This window comes from Cenococcum geophilum, assembly GCF_001692895.1.
Source record: "Cenococcum geophilum 1.58 unplaced genomic scaffold K441scaffold_11, whole genome shotgun sequence".
Classification (NCBI taxonomy): Eukaryota; Fungi; Ascomycota; class Dothideomycetes; order Gloniales; family Gloniaceae; genus Cenococcum; species Cenococcum geophilum.
The window spans coordinates 1,278,774-1,298,016 of NW_027137569.1; the positions used below are offsets into that span (position 1 = coordinate 1,278,774).

The 19,243-nt window shown below is 32.1% G+C and overlaps 2 protein-coding genes across 2 annotated transcripts; both read right to left on the reverse strand.

Moving 5' to 3' along the window:
* Positions 1–2,687: 2,687 nt before the first annotated feature.
* K441DRAFT_550045 (uncharacterized protein) lies at positions 2,688–2,888 on the reverse strand (the record flags this gene model as incomplete). The annotated part of the gene is made up of 1 exon (XM_067643037.1): positions 2,688–2,888. A coding segment is annotated over one exon (201 nt), but the record flags the coding sequence as incomplete, so codon positions are not given.
* Positions 2,889–13,690: 10,802 nt separating this feature from the next.
* K441DRAFT_505774 (uncharacterized protein) lies at positions 13,691–14,308 on the reverse strand (the record flags this gene model as incomplete). Its single annotated transcript, XM_067642049.1, has 2 exons — positions 13,691–13,741; positions 14,141–14,308. Coding segments are annotated over 2 exons (219 nt in total), but the record flags the coding sequence as incomplete, so codon positions are not given.
* Between the last annotated feature and the right edge of the window lie 4,935 nt (positions 14,309–19,243).

Sequence of the window (19,243 nt, forward strand, 5' to 3'; positions counted from 1 at the left end):
TAATAGCCGAGAACCTATAAGTGGAGGGATATATTAACGCTTTCGCCTGGATAAATAACCGCCTCTATAGTATTTTAAATCCCTACCTTTATTACCATAATGTTAAACGGGAGGATGACACGGCACTAATATAGGCTGCAAAACGAGGACAAGATATAACTGCTTAAAAATCTCTTAAAGCCGCCAAAATTAGAGTGGTAACTTAATATCGATACTACGGGCGTGCGGATTTATTATAGGCAGTAAGGAATAGACACAAATTAGTAGTACGGCTGTTAATTAGAAGTGGACTTAGTAGTTTTAACCTAGAGGGCCTTTTGCATAAGCTATTATACGCTATAAGGTTTAGGTAAATAGTAGTAGTATAGCTACTCTTAGAAAGCGTTAATGTAAACTATAAGTAGGAAAACGGCCGGATACTACTATCACTAGTTGTAGAAAGGGGGCATAAAAATATAGTTTAACTACTTCTAGAATATGAAAATGTTTATATTGATATAAAAGACTGTATTAGTTAGACACTACTATTATAGGCTGTTAATTATAAGTATAATATAGTAGTATAACTTCTAGTTAAGTATAGGGGTGTTAATATTAACTTAAAGGACTCCTTAGGCAGAACGCCATTATCTATAGCTAAAGTATGTAGGGACGCTATAATAGTCCAACTGCTTCTAGAGTGCGAAAGTAATAGTCTAAAATCTATGGACTAGTATAGTGGTGTAAGTAGTCCTTTAATTTAATGTTAAAGGATAGGTAAAGATTAACCTAGAGGTAGTCTAACTCTAATATATAGATTAATTAGCAGGTTAATAGTTCTCAATAATATAGTAGATATAAAATTCTATAAATTAGCTAACTCTTCTTCCTACTAATTAATATAATTATTTCCTGCACACCTTAACCTCTTAAAGATTTACTTCCCTTTTATACTAGTTTTTACTATATACTTAGCCCGGCTTTATATTTGGTTATAGCAATTATATAGTTAGTAGCACAGCCTAGTATATTTAATAACTACAACTTTAATTAGTGTTTAGCTATATTTAGTAACAATTTCTAGTTATCTAATTTATACCTTATTATTTTTACAACCTAGTTAAATAGTAATCTTTTCCACTTATAAGATTGCTAAGAACTATATAGTTACTTAGTTATAACTATAGCAAGATATAAGGTAATAAGTGGAGAGTAGATACTAGTAATGGTAAATTATACTAAATACTATTAGGTTTACATTTCTGTCTTATTAAACTTAGTTTTTTAAATTTAGGCCTTTACAAAGCTACCACTTTCCAGCTTTTCCCTTTATATAGTAGGCTTCTGCTTAACTAAAGGTTTAAGTGCTTTAATTATTAACTTTCCCTATTATAAGACCCTATTAACCCACTCTACTAGATTTTCTATGTCCCTACGGAGTGTTTCCACCTCACCTTAAACTTGCTTTAATTGCCTAATTTTTTTTTAGCTTTAATACTATTAAATAATTAAGGAAATATATTACCCTTTTAGCTGCAATACCGTAGCTTCTAAAGCCTTAACTTAACTGCTGCTTAGCCGATTAAAGTGGTTTTAGAATAGTAAAATAGATATATAGAAATTTGCTAGCTCTGTTAAGGAAGGAGACTAAAGAGTAGGGTTGTTTAATGTATAATTAATATCCGGAGTCTTGCTGGGGTTATAATAGCGTAGGTCTGGGGCATTAGATAATATACTTCTTAAGATAATTAGAGGCTTAAATTAACAAATTAATAGAAGATAATAAGGTTTGTTGGTATATGTAATATACTATATATTAAAGTAGTAGGTAAGGGTAGTTTATAATATATCTGCTAAGAGCAATCCACTAAAGGACCTCTATTTTTACTTAAAATAAATAAGCGCTCTATTTTAAGCTAAGACAATTTACTTTTTAGGCTAAAAGGACTAATTTATTACTTTTCCAATCTTATATAGCTTATTAAACGGATATTGGAATTAAAAAACGGATAATAGATTTTTAAATAGATACTTAAAAAGGTAAAGACTATTTCTAAAATTATACTTGGCCTCCTATTCCATTACCACCTTTATTCTATAACGTAAACAACTTAAATAATACTAGCTCGAGATAATGCTCTAAACACCGCCCATCTCCCTTAATAGATGTAATAAAATGATGCTATAAGGATTAGTAATTAAGGTAAGAAAATAATAAAATATCCTTACTGGCTTAGAGAATTTCGCGAACGCTATCTTCTTTAAATTAAACAGATTATCCAAAAAATCTATTAATTGGTTGTAGCTACTCTAATATTTAGAATTATATAAGCCGAATACCTTATTAATAGCCCTTTGCTTTTAAATATAGTTTATATCTCTAAGTTATGGTTGGGGGCGCCTCTCTATATAAGCTAGTAATACAAACCCCAAATCTTCTAAGTTAGTATTTAGGATAATATTAGGAGCATATTTAATAGCCTTTTTAAAGTTTACTACGTTAAAGTTAGTATAATAAATAGAGCTCTTTACAGAAAACTTATAAAGCAGCACTTATACGTCTCGGCCGGATATATAAATTAATATAAGGCTGACCCGGTAATGTGAAATTCCTAGCTTCCTACGGTAGTTAAGTGCGTTAAAAACCTAACTCTTAGTACTTAACTATAAGTTAAAGAGCTTAAAAAATATACTAAATACGTAATAAACTATAACTGCGCTTCTTCTAGTCTAATACAAATATGGATTATTTCTTTAAGTATAAATCGATAGTATTTAACACTAATTCTTAGAAATTCGCCTTCTAAGAATACTTGCTTAATCTTAATAATGTTATTATACGCTACTTGCCTAAGAATATCCTTCTCTACTAGCCTATACTCTTTTTTAAGCTTCTTAGATATAATTATGCTAGGGATATACTTACGCTAATATATTACCCATTTAGTTTTACCCTATATAAGCGTGCCTAGGGTAATAAGCTCTTGCAGCTGTTTAACACCAAAAGTGTTATTTAATATCGCGACTAAGACTTCTAGGGAAGCGGCAGTGTTTGTTTGATTTGAAAAGGCTTTTAGAATTGGTACGCTAAGAAATATAATGGATTAGTAGATTATATTAGTATAACTTTTAGCTTTCTATATAAGGGCGGCTTTTATTAGAGCTATTGGAGCACTTTCCTTAAGGTCTAGTATCCTCTACGGTTAAGAATGCCTGGTAAACGTATTCTCAATTATATGTCTACTAAAATCCATATATAGTGGCATAATTGCTTATAGGGGGAAGTATCTACTATAGTAAGAGGCAAGCGCATTTTAAATGTCCTTATAAGATAGGAATCGGCTAGTACGAATCTAAAATCCGGGAAACCGTTATTAGGAAATCGAATTCGGTTTTCGCGAATTAGAGCTTAGTTATTAAGATTAGAATACAGTTCCATCTTCTAAACTTCGACTTTTAATATTTACGCTTAAGGCTAAGCTTAATATCTTTTAAACAGGTATAAAGAAGCGCCTTTAAGATAGAGTCCTTGATTTATAGTAAGCTTCCCTACTATTATTAGGCTTTTAACAAATTTTTAACTTTGCACCTTTAATGCCCACTAAAAGTATACCTAAGTATACCTATTTTTAACTACTTTGCCTAAGCTGGTTGTCTAACAAGCACGTTTCTAAGCCTCCCTATTAGCGTTAAGAGTTAAGTCCAAAGGCTGCCCTAATTAAAATTATAGATAAAGCACCTTTGAACATCTTAACTCTAAAAGAATCCTCTAAACCCCTAATGCTAGACAACCATAAAAGCTAATGGGTATAGCCATTTTAGTTAAAGCATAACTTATTAAATCTAGTAACTATTTGGATGTTTCCTCCTTTTAAGCAGTATAACTTTTAAGCTAAAATTTAGTCGCATAACTAAATACAGGACGCGCTTAATGCTGAGGTTTAGCTACGCGCAAACTTTATATAGTAGTTAACTTAACTATCCATAGATAACGCTATATGGTATACTGCGTATAATAATATTACTACTACGCTCTAGCAGTATACTTAAGATTACACTTATATACTTACAGACAACGATTACCTAAGGGCTGAGATTTAGCGGCTTATAATTTAAGTACTCTATATCTTTATACTTTCTACCTTTATAAACTAATAATAGCTAGTCTAACCGCTTATTAACTTTTATTCTTAACGCGTTAGCCCTAAAGGATAAATAAATTCGCGTCCTCTAAAAGAGGTTGTCTTAATAATCTAATAAGGCAAACTGTAAATATTATAGTGGAGATATGGTATTAGTAACGGAAAATTCTAGGGTAAGGGAAATAGAAGCGTTAGATTATACGTCTTCTTTATATTCCCCTAAAGTTTAGAGAATTTTACTCGTGCTACGAAATGTAAAATACCTTACCTATAGTTTAGTATTCTTAATTTCCAAGCGTTCTTATTTTTAAGCATTTTTATTTTTTAAGCGTTCTTATTTCCAAGCATTCTTATTTCCTAAGCATTCTCATTTTTTAAGCATTCTTAGTCTCCAGGCATTCTTAAATTCTAAGTATAATTCGTCTTTAAAGCGCTAAATTAAAAAAGAGACGTAGAGGATTAAGTAGCATGCCTTTAGGCTATTAGCTTTATATAAACACTATCTATACTATAAAATTACTCCTTAAGGTATAAAATGGGCATAGCCGCATTTTAAGGTACACTTATTAGTAAATACTTGTTATACTACCTATTTATTCTAAAGCTGTGAGTAATTTAGCTATAAGGGTCCTAGGTAGGCATTATAATAGGCTTTTAGGTTATTAAGAGATAGACTTATATAAAGATAACTAAAGGAAGGTATTTAGACCTCTTTAATTACTTATTTTTGGGATACTAGGAAGGTTTTTAACGAAGGTATAAATATAACCTTAGATTATATAAAAGCCACAAAATGAGGATTGTTAATTACTTAACTAATACAATATGTAGGTTACATAAAAATTAACAAACTTAACGCGAAAATAAGAATTAGTAATAACTAAACAAAAGTAATAATAAAGTATGGATAACTGCGTAGCGTAATTAACTTAGTTACTTAACCTAAACCCTAAAAACCTAAGCTTATCTTATTTATATTCTATACTATTAGGCATTCCCCTTTTTCCTAAAAACTAAGTTTACGGAAATCGCTAACTCCTATTATTATAAAGTAATCTTTTTTAAATTTCTTAAATATAGAATCTTCGTTAACGGCCTAGTCTACGGCGGGTGATCGCCGGCCTATATAAGTGGATAATAACTGGCCTATATAAGTAGGTAATAAACGGGCTATTAGAGTAGGTAATCCCCTAAGTAACTAATTATAGAATATATAGGCTATTCCCGTAGCAAGCCTAATAGAAAGAAATCTACTTCTTTCTAGCTCTTTACCTAGTATAAACTTAGAGAATCTAGTTTCTATAATAGTAGTAGAATTATAAAGCGCCTAGTTGGTAATATACGCTCCCTATTTTAACTATAAAGTTACTCTAATCTCCTACTTTTTCTCTAACTTGCTGTTAATATCCTAATTAATTAAGACGTAGTAAGGACCGTACCTTTTATCTCCTTTTATATCTAGATTAAGCAAATTTAACTTAGTGTCTATATTAACTATATCCTTTATAAACTAAGTAACTCTAAAAATATCGTTAATATAACGCCTCGTATATTTATATTTGCCATTATTTAGTTATTAGTCTCTATATTAATTAAAATAGTTACTAACTTTTTAGTTCTCTAGCAGATTCTCTTTATACTAAGAATCCGCTGTAGATAACTTGATTTAATACTTTGGATAACTTTTTAGTCTATATTTATTAATATACTTAATACCCCTTCCGCTAATCCACCTAATAGTCGTTATAGATATACCCTTTACCTTCTTTGGACTAGGCCTATAATATAATAATCGACTATACTTAAGGTCCTCCTTTAAGTCATCTTTACCCGTAAGGTTAATAGGCTCGTTCTTCTTACCGTTCTCTATACTTTTATAAAGAATACTATTTATCCCTTTAGCACCCTCGCTAGGCTCCTCTTTAACCTTAGTCTTACCCTCTTCTTTCCCTTTAGCTTAACTCTATTCTTTCCCCTTAGGCTTAGCCTATTCTTTCCCCTTAGGCTTAGCCTATTCTTTCCCCTTAGGCTTAGCCTATTCTTTCCCCTTAGGCTTGGCCTATTCTTTCCCCTTAGGCTTAGCCTATTCTTTCTCCTTAGCCTTACCCTTTTCTTTCTTCTTAGGCTTAGCCTATTCTTCCTTCTCCTCCTCCTCTTCCTCTTCCTCCTCCTCTAACTCCTCCTCTAACTCCCCCCCGGATCCCTCCTATCTAGCCTCCTCTAATTTTATTTAATTACCCAGCTAACTTATAGCTATAGCGAAATATTTGTTATACCGAGTGCCCTAGGGGTAATACTCTAGATTAGTACCCTATAGCCCAGCCTTATTAATCTTTATTGCTTTCTACGCTATAAAGCCTACTTCTACTTCTAACTTAAGGAGACTTAGGTCGTTAACAGATTTTAAATATTTCTTATATTTAGCTACTAATTTGTTAGTAAAAGTGGCCATCTTAACCAATTATAAGATACTATCGTGGGGTAATATAAAAAGTGCCGTTCTTATAGGTAAAATACGGAACTAGAAATAGAGGTTAGAGTAAAATTTAAAGTAGAACTAAGGAAATGGAAATTAGAATAGACTTTAAAATATAATTAAGGAAATAAAAGTTAACTTAGTAAGTTAAGTACCTGCTTAATGGGTTGCTTAAAGAATAAATTATAAGTTAGGTTACCGGGCAGAGGTTCTTAAATAATTATTACAGAACGACGTACTTTAGTAAATAGGCACCTTTACTCTTAAGCTAATAAACGTTTGCCTCCCCTGGGGGGCATATAGGCATAAATTCTAGTTTTTAATTTCTCGTTTATAAATCCGTTTTCCCGTTTATAAAAACCATTTTCTCACCTATAAAATCCGTTTTCGTGTTTATTAAATTTACTACAAAATCTAAATCTAAAATGCCTTTTTCCGTTACCCTTCTTACCTTTTATATAAGCTTAAATAGTCGCACCTTCTATCGTTTTACGTCCTTACCCAAAACCATATTCTTTCTTTAGGCTATTATATCCTTTTTAGCCGCTACTGCTTTCGCAAGTACTATTTACTTCTATTACACTACGGCATAGAATGATTTAATATCACTCTAATATACTTACTAGTTAGATAGCCTATTCCCAACCTATACACTAACTACACTATATTAAGTAGTATAGATTTTAGTTAGAGCTGCTAGACAGCTTGCCTTTAATCCTAATTTTATTAGTATATTGGTCGGAATAGTACTTTAATTTAATTTCCTTAGTCTTAATTATACGTTAATATAAAGTTAACTTAAAAACCCTTGCTAGAAGAACGGCTCCTTTAATATAGGATTTAATTAATTTAATCATATAAACGTAAGCGGTAAGTTCGTTATAGATTTTGAGGTAAATATTAAGAAACCTTAATGGTTTTACTACGCACAAACGTTCCGTAAGTCTTATTGCCATACCGGTATAGTTTTTAGCGTAAACCCTAGAGACGAGGCAGACCAGTTTATAGAAAATGCTTAAAACTTTACTATTAAAGCAGCCCTAGTTGTGCTCCCTACTACTAATGCCTGTCCTTTCCCTTTTAAGAGCTCTGAGGTTCTATTATCTCCTATAGTTATTAACCCTATAGTTCTCTTAAGTGTAGGTAAGGTTGCGTTAATTAGTAGTTCTTAAAGCTTATCCTTAATCTTGCCTAAAATTTCTAATAGCGCTAGAGATCTGTTACTTAGATTAAGCTACTATATAGGAGGTGTTCTTATAGCGTTAGTCTTGTAATTTATAGACTTTTATAGTTATTTGGTGACTTTAGATAGAGAATAATAAATATAGAGATAGTTTATGGATAATCCAGATGTATAGAGTACTAAATAAACTATCTATTTTTTAAAGTCTTAAAAGTAAATGCTGTAAGATTTAGAAAGATTAATGCGCTCGCTTATAAAAAACTACTTTTCCGTTTCTAGAATCCTAGTTCCTTTTTCTTATTTTTGGAATCCTAGTTTATATCCTAGTTCGTATTCTAGTTCTTATTTCCAAGATCTTAACCTTTAAATATACCCCTTTTTAATTACGCCTAAAGTTAAAAGACCTTACTATAATAGAAACTAGGAGATGTCTTATAATACCTTCCGGGCCTATTATAACCCTACTCCTTTAAGTCCGCTTATTAAATAGCACCTAGCTATTTCTTATCTTTTGTATAAATAGGGAGCCTAATACTATATTACTTTAAGAGCCTTATAGAGATATTTTAAGAGAACCGCTTTTAAGTACTATATAAACGGTTAGTATACCTTATATTTAGATATTAAAATCTAGTTAAAGGCTTAAATTTTATATAATTATTCTATTATACCCATTCTACCTATTCTGCCTATTCCGCCCATTCCGCCTATTTCCCCTAAGCTCTCCTTATAAAGTTTTAAGTTTGGTTTAATAGAAATATTAAACTAGAGATAGGCTAAGATTCTCCTTCTTTAGAAATATTTCTATTATTAGATCTAAACGGGATTTGCCTTAGTTGTGGTTTTGGTAAAGGAGAGTTAAGAGGCTATACTTTATTATATAGGGATAGTACCTGCCTCCTATAATTATCCTTAATAAATTAAAGCGGATTTATTAGTTTTCGCGGCCTATATAGTAGGCTTAGAGAAACTAGCGAAGGTTTTAGTTCTCGTATAATGGTTATTAAAGGTAGTGGAGGATACAGTGGTAGGGGAGGCGGGTAGAGGTATTGACCGGGATTTAGGGCTATATATTATCCTAATTAGCGCTGCCAAAAGGACCGGTTCTTTTAGTGCCATTTAGCGGTTAATAAGAGGCTTACTTAGATCTCGTTTCTTCCCTTTACTAGTAAGGAGTCTACCTTATACTAAGAGAAAAGATAAACTAGTTCTTTTACTTTTTTCTATAGTGCTTTCCCGGCGGCTATAACTTAAAAATTTTTGTCTTAAGTGGTAGATTTTATAATCTTCCTAATAATGCGTCTATTTAGCACCATAAACATAACATAATCTTTCTCTAAGTGATTTTAATAAAGTGGCTAAGAATAAGATATAATAGTAATAACTCTAAGGCTAATAGTATTGTGTGCGCTTAGCCGACTATATATACACTACGCTACATCGCTAAAAGGGTTATTTTGTTAAACCTTAAATGGTAATTTAAAACTAGGATTTGAAAATCCGGTTCCAGTTTTATGGTTTTAAAAACTAAGCCATTATATATATATAAGTTTTGTATTCCGGGATCTATAAAACTAAATCCTAATTTAAAAATATAAGGAATATACCCGTATATTTAAGCTAGAGAAGCCCTCTAAACTAAGAGTATAGCATAGCGTAAATATAATTAGAATTATACTCCTTCTCCTTCCTACCCTATCTTTGGGCATTTTCTTTCCCTTTAAAAATTCTCTCCTATATTTAATAAATCCTATTGCGTAGGTGAATATAGGAGATAAACTAGATTTTTAGTACGTTTTAATACTAAAAACTTCTAGAGCTATGCTAATAGGGCTATATAGATTATTTAATTCGTAAAACGCGTTATATAAGGCAACCTTAAACTTTATAGATCCTACCTTTTTCCCTCTCTTTATAATTATAAGACCTTATAACTGTTTTAGGGACTAAACCGCCAGCTTTAAGATTCCCCAAAGCTCGCCGAATAGCACGGCTGCTCTTTAATAGTATTACCCCTTATCCCTCTTATAAGGGCCATGCTTATCTAGCTAAGGTAGTGCGTTAGTTAACGCGCCATATTGTGTTCTCTTGTGGATATTATAGGTGGCAGCGGCGATTATAATACGTTTTAGGTGGATTAGGTAAGTGTTATAGTAAATATTACTTATTAGAATAGCACTAGCTTCTTTTATCCATTTCCATAAGGTACTCCTAGCGCGTTTAGTCTTGCGACGCAAATAATATCTTATTAGGATAAGTTGTAATTAGGGGGCGAATTTATATAATTAGTTTTAGTAAATGCATCTATTGGATTAATCGCAATATACTTAGGCTAATATTAATTAATATAGGTTTACTTACACGTAATACTGTATTAACTATAAATAAACGTTATTTAACCTAACTTTAATAGCCTTAAAAGCATAATAAGTCTATTTTAGTTCTTTATATAGAATAACCTTACTTATTATTGCTATTATAGGCTTTAGAAGTAGAATATATCTAAATAGCTATATAAATTATTAAGGATATCTCTATAACTCTTAATTCTATTCCTTTTCTTATAACCTAAGAGTATACGCCTCTATGCCTATCGGATTTAATATATATATTCCCGTACCTCTAGAGGTTCTATTTTAGCTAAGCGCGCTTACTCTAACTCTAATTCTAGAATCTCTTTAAACTTTTATATCTTCGTTTATAAAGTATAATTCTCTTTACCTTTTACTACCTTTATTAATGCTAGCTACTTTATTTGCATTTTAATCTATTTTAAGTCTATTTTATCTGTTAAGGTACCTAAATTAGGCTTATATCCGTACTGTATTCGCCTAAAGAGGTCTATTGCTATATGCTTACTTTTTCTAGTAGATCTTTAAGGCATAATAGGAGTATTCTTGCGAGGCGGGACTGCTTTTTACTTATGCTATATCGCCGACCTCTGCTTGCAAGGTGAAGTAGGTTTATATTTATAAGGGGAAGCAGATTTGCGTTTATAAGTAGTAATTTTATAGTTGTCGTCCGTAGGTTAATCTAATGCTATAGTAGACGATATATCTTCGTACCTTACTCCTAAAAGTTCGGATTCTTCTTAAATACTACTTCTCTTTAAAAAAAAAAGAGTAGTTAGCAGGTTAAGATTCTGATTTTCTATAAAGGAGATACTGGAACGTACCTTTATCTAGAAATGTACCCTTAACTTTGGCAAGGAATTCGGCGTTATCTATAGCTTTATTATTAATTAAAGGCGCATTCTTATTAATTCCACTATATTGTCCTTTAAAGTTAAGCACCTAGCTAGATTTATTAATTAAGTCCCCTTTGGTTCCAGTTATACTATTAACCGCTATAAACTAGGTGCCTGTGATTATGCTTTACTCTAATGCCATTATTATCTGGCTTAGGACTAGTCCTTTTAAGTTATTTAGAAATGCCGTACTTCTTACCTAGCTGTTAACTATAGAATTTTTAGAGATTTTTACTAGGGTTAAGCCGAAAACAGGATCCCCTAAGAGAGTAACGTCAATAAAGCCGTAAATAAGAGCCATTAAGAATAGGTATGCTGTCTTTTTAACGTCTTAGTGTAGGATAGTTTCTTTAACAAAAGGGCCTAGAGGATGCCTATTTATATTTAGAAAGCTAACCTTTATGTAAGCCCCAAGACGATACCCTAAAAGGCAGTGCCGTCGCTCTGCCTTATCTTTATTTGCTATAACTGCATAAATTCTAATCTTAGAAAGGTAGATACTCCTATAGAGCTAATAGGTCACTAAAGTGCTATACTGCCTTAGTCTAAGGACCCTTAGTAACGCCGAGTCTTAAATATTTAGCTTATATGCTAGATTTATAGTTAACAGGCCCTTAATTTTAAAATGAAGTGAAATAACTAGAATAGGTAAGGGGATGCTATACTATAGCAGACAGCTTGAGCCGCCGTAAGCCTATTCAGCCTTCTTACTTTTAATATTCTTAATTTCTACTATTGAAATTATTTATATGCCTAAGGCCCTAGCACGAAACACTAACCTACTTACTTAAATGAAACTTCTGCGCCCACCTAAGGCTCTGCTTAGTAGGTGACCCTTAATTAGCGCTTACTACTTACGGCTATCTAGGCAACTAAGGCGATTGTAGTAAGGCTATTTATACTCTACCTCGCTGGTTTATATAGAACCCCTAGATGGTTTTACTTAGATGGCCCGTTATATATTATAATAGTATTGATTAGACTATAGGGTATATAATAGGAGTATAGCGAAGCTCTGTTCCTAAAATGCACTTTATATCTACCTTATACTAACTTACCCCTCTTTAGTATCTCTATTAGTGTAAAACAAAGTATAATTACTAGCACCCCTATTACCTACTCTATATATCTTTTATCCTCACTTCTTTCTTTATATAGTTAATTTATTAAACCAAAATGCCTAAATAAATTCACCCTAAAAGGCAACCGTATTTTACTAAAGATAGTAAGCCTTATTTTAAACCGAAATCCCTTAAAGAAATCTTACTTAAGGATTTTAAAAAGGTGTTTATAGTAAGGAAGAAGATTATTATTCTAAGCGGTGCTGGCATTTCAGTAGCTGTGAAAAGTAAGTCTTGTGTGTTAGAAACCGTAGAAAGCTACTTTTTTAACTCTTAATACTTATAGTTCCCGACTTTTATACGCTTTATAGGCACTAATCTAGACGTAGCCCGTTTAAGATTAGTAATTGTAATAATGGTAATTCTACCAAAAATATGTATAGTAATGTTTGTATTACGAATAAGAAAGCTTCTTATGCCGTTCTTACTAACTCCTATTAACTTAAGTACGAGAATGTTATTTATACCCTTTGAAACCTTATATTTTCTAGGCGCTAGTTTAGACGTAGCCTATTTGACATTAATAATTATAATAACGATTATTTAACTTAAAATATGTATAGGGGCTTTTGTATTATAAATAAGCTAGCTTTTTATACTATACCTACTGACTTCTACTAACTTATAAACGAAAACGATAAGTATATCCTTTAATACTTTACGTAGAATGTTAATAGACTTTATAATAAATTCCAGTTATTATCTCCGGACTCTCCTCTAACCAAGAAGGGCCTATAGATAAAGATAATAGAACTCTATAGTTGACTAGATAGGATAATCTGCTATAAGTATAAATAGCGCTCAGCCTTTAACTTAAAGTACTTTTAGGGATTAGAACTATTAGCTTATTCTAATTATATTAGGAGAGATATAGACCGATAAGGCAAAGGGAAATAGTTTAGAGATATTAGCATGCTTTGGCCTAATGTACTTCTTAATAGAGAAATTAACAATTAAGATAAGGACGCGATTATAGCTATATCTTAGGATACTAAACGTTAAGTTCTAGATCTTATTCTGATTGTAGGCACTTAGCTAAAAAAACTAGGTGTATTTTAGCTAGCTACGCGCCTTTATAAGGCGGCGAAAACTAGAAATAGACGCAATTCCGTTATATAGATAAATAAGAAACCTCTATTACGTAGATTAGGGCCAAAATTTCACGGCCTAATTAACTACGCGATCTATGGGGACTGCTAAAAAATCGCTAGATATCTTTTGGATGAGGCTACACCCCTATAACTTAATGGCGATGTAAAATTAGGAGGTAGCTGGTATAAAGATAAATAGGGAGAGGACGACGTCAGAGTCCGCGATAACAGTTTGCTTAGCATAAGGAAGTTAACTATAGCCTTTAATCTTTCTTAGTAACTAGTCTTCTAATTTATAGGAAAGTTAAGTATATATAGTGTCAAAGCCTATATCATTATCCTTTTTAAGTAGTAGCTAAACCACTAGCTTATATATCTCGTCTATAAACCCTACTAGCCGCGTATTTAATAAATACATTTCTCTTATTTTATGCCAGCCCTCTACTGCCTACTATAACGGCGTTTCACCATACTTATCTTTAGATTTCGCGTCGACGCCGTCCTTAAGCAATAGCTCTACTACAGTCTTACGTGCCTATTAAGCAGCCTATAAGAGCGGTGTCCGACTATTACTATCCTTAGAGTTAGAGTCGACGCCTTTCCGCGTAAGTAGCAGCTTTATTATCCCCTTTTGTCTACTTTCTATAGCCTATAAGAGCGGAGTCCGACCTTTAATATTGGTAGAGTTCAGGCTGATGCCGTCCTTTATTAGCAGTAGCTCTACTATTACCTTATACCTACGCTCCGCAGCTACTAATAGTGGTATTTAATTATGGAAGCCCTTAGGGTTTAGGCTAATACTATCCTACGCTAGTAGTAGCTTTACTACCCCCTTATGCCCGTTTGTCGCGGCCTATAATAGTAGTATATCTCTAAGAGCGCTCTTAGGATCTAGATTAACGTTATCCTGCGTAAGTAGTAGCTCTACTATTGCCTTACTTTTATATTCTGCAGCTAATAACAGTGGTATAGCCCTAAATTTATCCTTAGAGTTTGGATCGATATTATCCCGTATAAGAAGTAGTTTTACCACCACCTTATAACCGTCACTTATAGCTAATAACAGCGGCGTCCAATTAAAATCGTCTGTTACTTAGATATTAGCTCCTACTTCTAATAGAATATAAAACTTCGCTTCTTGTCTATATTTCGCAGCCTATAATAACGCTAAACTTTTAGAGCGCTGTGGTAATTTAGTTATTAACAAAAGCAGTGGCATTTCTAGACGAAGAGAGATATATATATTAGCTTTATACTAATAGGATCTAAATAAGTAATAGAAATCCGGTAGTAGAAGGCTTATTGTCTAAGTAGCCGGCTATATAGTAGTATTAAAGTATATTTTAAGGATATAAGGCCAGTGACTTAACCTAGCGAATATAAGGTAGATTACCCTTTACCATAAAAGGATTTAAAATTTGTCTATAGAAGAAGAGGTAGCGTAAGAGGTATTTATTCTATTGGACTATTATTACTTATTTTTACTAAACGTCGAATATAAAAAGTTGTTTTAAAGTTAGGATTTAGGATTTAGAAAACCGAAAACGGAAATCTAAAATTAGGAACTAAGAAACGGGAAAATAAAAAGGATTTCTTTAGTAAGAGGGCCTATCTAATAAGTTTACGTAATATCGCATATATATAATACTATGCTTAAGCTATAGAAGGGCTTAATAGCAAAGAGATATAAATAAAGACCGCTTAAATGTTAATATCTAATCCATTAAAGAGAGCAATATATTATAAACGCTATTAGGGAGATAGAGATTACTAGTATAAAGTTATAAAGCTTAACGTTTAACAAATATCTAAATTTTGGGAAAGTATACTAGGATTTACTAAAAAGCAAGTCTAATTATGTCCCTTAAAAACCATTACTAGTCTGCCCTAGTAGGTTCTCAGCCTATCTTATTATATCCTTAAGAGCTTTAAGCTAAACGTCCTAGGCATTCCTTAGTATTTCAAGCTTCTTTACCATTCCCTTCTTAACCTCCTTACACTCTCTCCCTACGGCGTCCTTTAGTGCAGTAATCTGCTTTTCTATCCCCTTTCTAAGTTCGTCGCACTAGTTCTACGTAGTATCCTTTAGTATAGTTACCTGCTTTACTATCCCGTCCTTAATTTCAGCTACCTATTTCTTTAACAAAATTTAAACTAGATTAATTATTTACTCCGCCGTACTTATTATATAACTTTAAAGTAGGGGAGGTAGAGGTAGAGGTACGGTAAGGTTAGTTTAGCGGCCTTTTTTGCGCTTTCCTCCCTAGTTCTAAGTAGTTAATAAATTTTTAGCGTCTTAAGTAGTCTTTAATATATACAATATTCTTATTAGGCTCTTCTATAAAAACAATATCCTAAATATTTCTCTTGGCCTTTACGGATTAGAATATACGTTGTAGAAGTTATGCTTACTTTCTTACCTTTTCCTCTATCTTTAATTCCTTCTCTTACTATATCTTAAGTGGTATAACTAAGGAAGGTTAGCCTCCCTTTATAGGTGTATTAGAGGTTAGTATACAATTAATTAAACTAGGGCCTAAATCGGGAGTATATATCGCCTTTAGTTATTCCAAATTGGATTTGCTAGTGGCTTCTTGCTATTATATAGGCATTATAGTTATTAGAGAGTTTTCTGCGCTATATATCGGCGTTAGTATCTATTAAGCCGGGTAAGAGGCTAAGTAAGAAGTGTCCCGCTCTTAAGAGGTAGGAGGATAGCTATTTATACACGGCGGAAGGCCAGTAAATAGCTAGATAAAGTAGTGTATAAGGCGCAAACTGCTAAATATAGCGGATGACTAGCCGACACCACTTATTTATACCTGCTATAATATTATATAACGCCTAGGGTTACAAGGCGCGTATATAAGTTTAAAAAAAGCTACTTTCTACTTAAGTAGGCTGAGATATCCTATAGGGTTACTATAGCACGAACTTTGTTTAGATTAATAGATATATAATTCTTAACGGCTAATTTATAGCTTATTAAACTTTTACTTATATATTTATAAGGATCCTTCTAGAGCCACTCCTATAACTTTTTATCCCAAGTTTACTCCCCTTAATTTAGTATTTTTTTATTTATAAAGGATCCTAATTTAGTCCCTGCGCCTATTTAGTGGGGGCTAATCTATAATACTCTCTTTTATATAAAAGTCCCGACCTTTTTAGAAATATTATTATAATATATAACTATTCCGGATCAACACCGCCCAATTCTAAGAGAAGGGCCTTTTTGGTATCTGTCCACTTAAAACCACGGCCCTAGCGTTATAGCTTAATGTTATCCGCGAGGGGATTTATAATAGTAGGAGTAGGGATATAGAAGAATGGGATGTAGAGTTAGCGGCATTTAAGCAGAGTGGGAGTTTTCCTATAATTGCTGCTGATGAAATTAGGTTGCTCGCTAGTAATGCTAGATTTAGTGCTAGATATTAGTAATAGTAGCATTTAGCTTAGGTAGTGCTCTACTCTTTTAAGGTAGTTATATTAAAGGCGATATATAGTTTCTATCCTGCCTAGAAACTTTTTTACGATGGCGACCTCGTTATATAGGTTACCTTTTACAGAGATAAGAATTTTATCTTCCTTATATGTCTAGTATATACCTTTTAAGGGAAGATTAGAGTAGCCCAAAAGGTATAAACTAGGGGGAAGGGGCCGATTAATTTTAAGATTATTACTACTGTATAAACTGTAATAGTAATAAGTAAGATACTTTAGAGCTAGCAAGGTAGGGTATATATAATTCGTATCTTAATATATATTAGAGTGGTATATATAACTTAAGTATTACGGCAATCAATTTAAATCTAACTAAGCTCGCTTTTAAATTTAATAGGTCTATATCTTAATTATTTAACCATATTATGCTGGGCCTTTAATCGCTAGAGGTAGCATAACGGTACTCTAGCTAATAATTATTCTTTATTAACCCTAGCTTTTATACAATTTAATCCTAACTAAACCCTTTATTAACTATCTATTTTAATAAGTTTATTTTTAAGGCATCTTTCTACTTTAACATTCTAAAGCATTTTAGGAACTTTTAGTTAAACATATATAAAGGAAAGAATAATAAAACGAACGGAAAGAGTATAGGCGTATTAACTTATTTAAGGAAACACTTAATATATTATTAGTAACGCTAGATTCCCTACTAGTTATAACACTAGGATTACTAAGTCCTGGCAATAATAAAAGGTCGCACTTATTTAGATAATAATTCTTATAATTCGTTACAATTATATCTAGATAAAACTCTATAATCCTCTCCCACGTTTCTCCCTTTCTTTATTTATTCGGTCGCGTATAGCAAGTATTATCGCAACACTTCTTTCCGCCTAGATAACTTCGCGAAGAAGTATCTATAGACGGCTTACTAATAGTAAAAGAGGAGATAAGCGTTACATTCCTATTAGTAGAAGGCTTACCGCTCTCGGGAGAATATCTAGCTATATTATACTACATTAGGCATTAGTAGGGTAAGAATTAGGTAAGTACTAGCAGTACGAACTATTAACGTGTGTGTTTATTAAGGGTATATTAGCGTAAGGTTAACTAATTCTAAATTAGTTAAGGCTAGTAAAGGTAAAGACTTTAATCTTAAAGGTAGTAAGTCTGTATTAGAGTTGCGGCTATTAGGATAGGAGCTAGCTATATTCTACTCTATTAGGTATTAGCAAAGTAATTAAAGAGGGAGTATTAATAGTATAAACCATCTATATATATATTCCCTAAGGATATATTAGTACAAGACTAACTAATCCTAAAACCCCTAAGTCCAGTAATAGTAAATACTCTAATCTTAAAGGTAGTAAACCTATAATAGGGTTGCGGCTATTAAAATAAGACCTAGCTATATTATACTATATTAGGTATTAGTAGAGTAATTAATTAACTAGAAAGCATTAGTAGTACAAACTATTAACGCGTATATCCGCCAAGTATCTAGTGTTATAAAGTTAATTGGCAGTATTAAAGGTAGGGAGATTAATGTTAAAGCCTTTAGTAGCGTTAATCTCTTAGGCGCTTGCAGTGGTATAACTAGGCAAATTAGACTTCTAATATCCATTTTTTAGGCTTTAGGTTGGTTAAGTGTTAATAATAAGAAAGAGGGATAGTTATAGAATATTAGGGTAGAGATAAGAGTTGTTTTATAAATATATTCACTAGCTAACGGGCTACTAAGCGGCTGAATTAAAGTAAAGATGTTAGTGGTATGGATTCTTATCTGCTATAGGGGCACTAATTTTAGATTATCCGGCTATATAGACTAGATGCTCTATAATAGCGCAAGCCAACTAATTTAGGGGTGTAAAGATTTTATTATAATTGCATATTGGAATCTATTACTAAACACTCTACTAAATAGTATAAAAAGTAGCTACTATAAATATAAACGCTATAACCTGCCTAGTTAAATTACTACATTATAATTTCCGGTGCCTATAACAGCCTAGCATTCTTTACACCCTTTTCCTTAATATATTCGCGCTAGCTTAATAAAATCATTTTCGCTTTCTTCTATAGCTAAATTAAAGTAGTTATAGTGTATTTAAGATTAAACTTATTTAAAGTTCAATAGTCTTAGTAATATTAAATAGTGATAGATAAAACTCATCTAAGTAGAGAAAATGCTCTAGCGATTTGGATTTATTTTCCTTTATAATATTATAGAATAAATACCGTTCCTTTAGGGTGAAAAAGTGTATTATTCTATAACTGGCATATTCCGCATTATATTTATCTATATTATTGACTTAGAGAAGTTTATACTAAAGTTAAAAGAAGTCGTTAGGTTAAGGTGCCTTTTAATAGCCTTCTAAATAGAATAGTTAACGGATAAAAGAAGGACTTTTAATTACTAGGCTTATAGTCTAATAAGCTAGGGTTAGCTTAGGAACAGCTTTTTCTAAATCTGTCTTAACGAATAATATAATATCTAGGCAAGATTCCTTAACTAAGGTGCTGTAGCTAAAATCTTAGTCCAATTTAGAAGCCG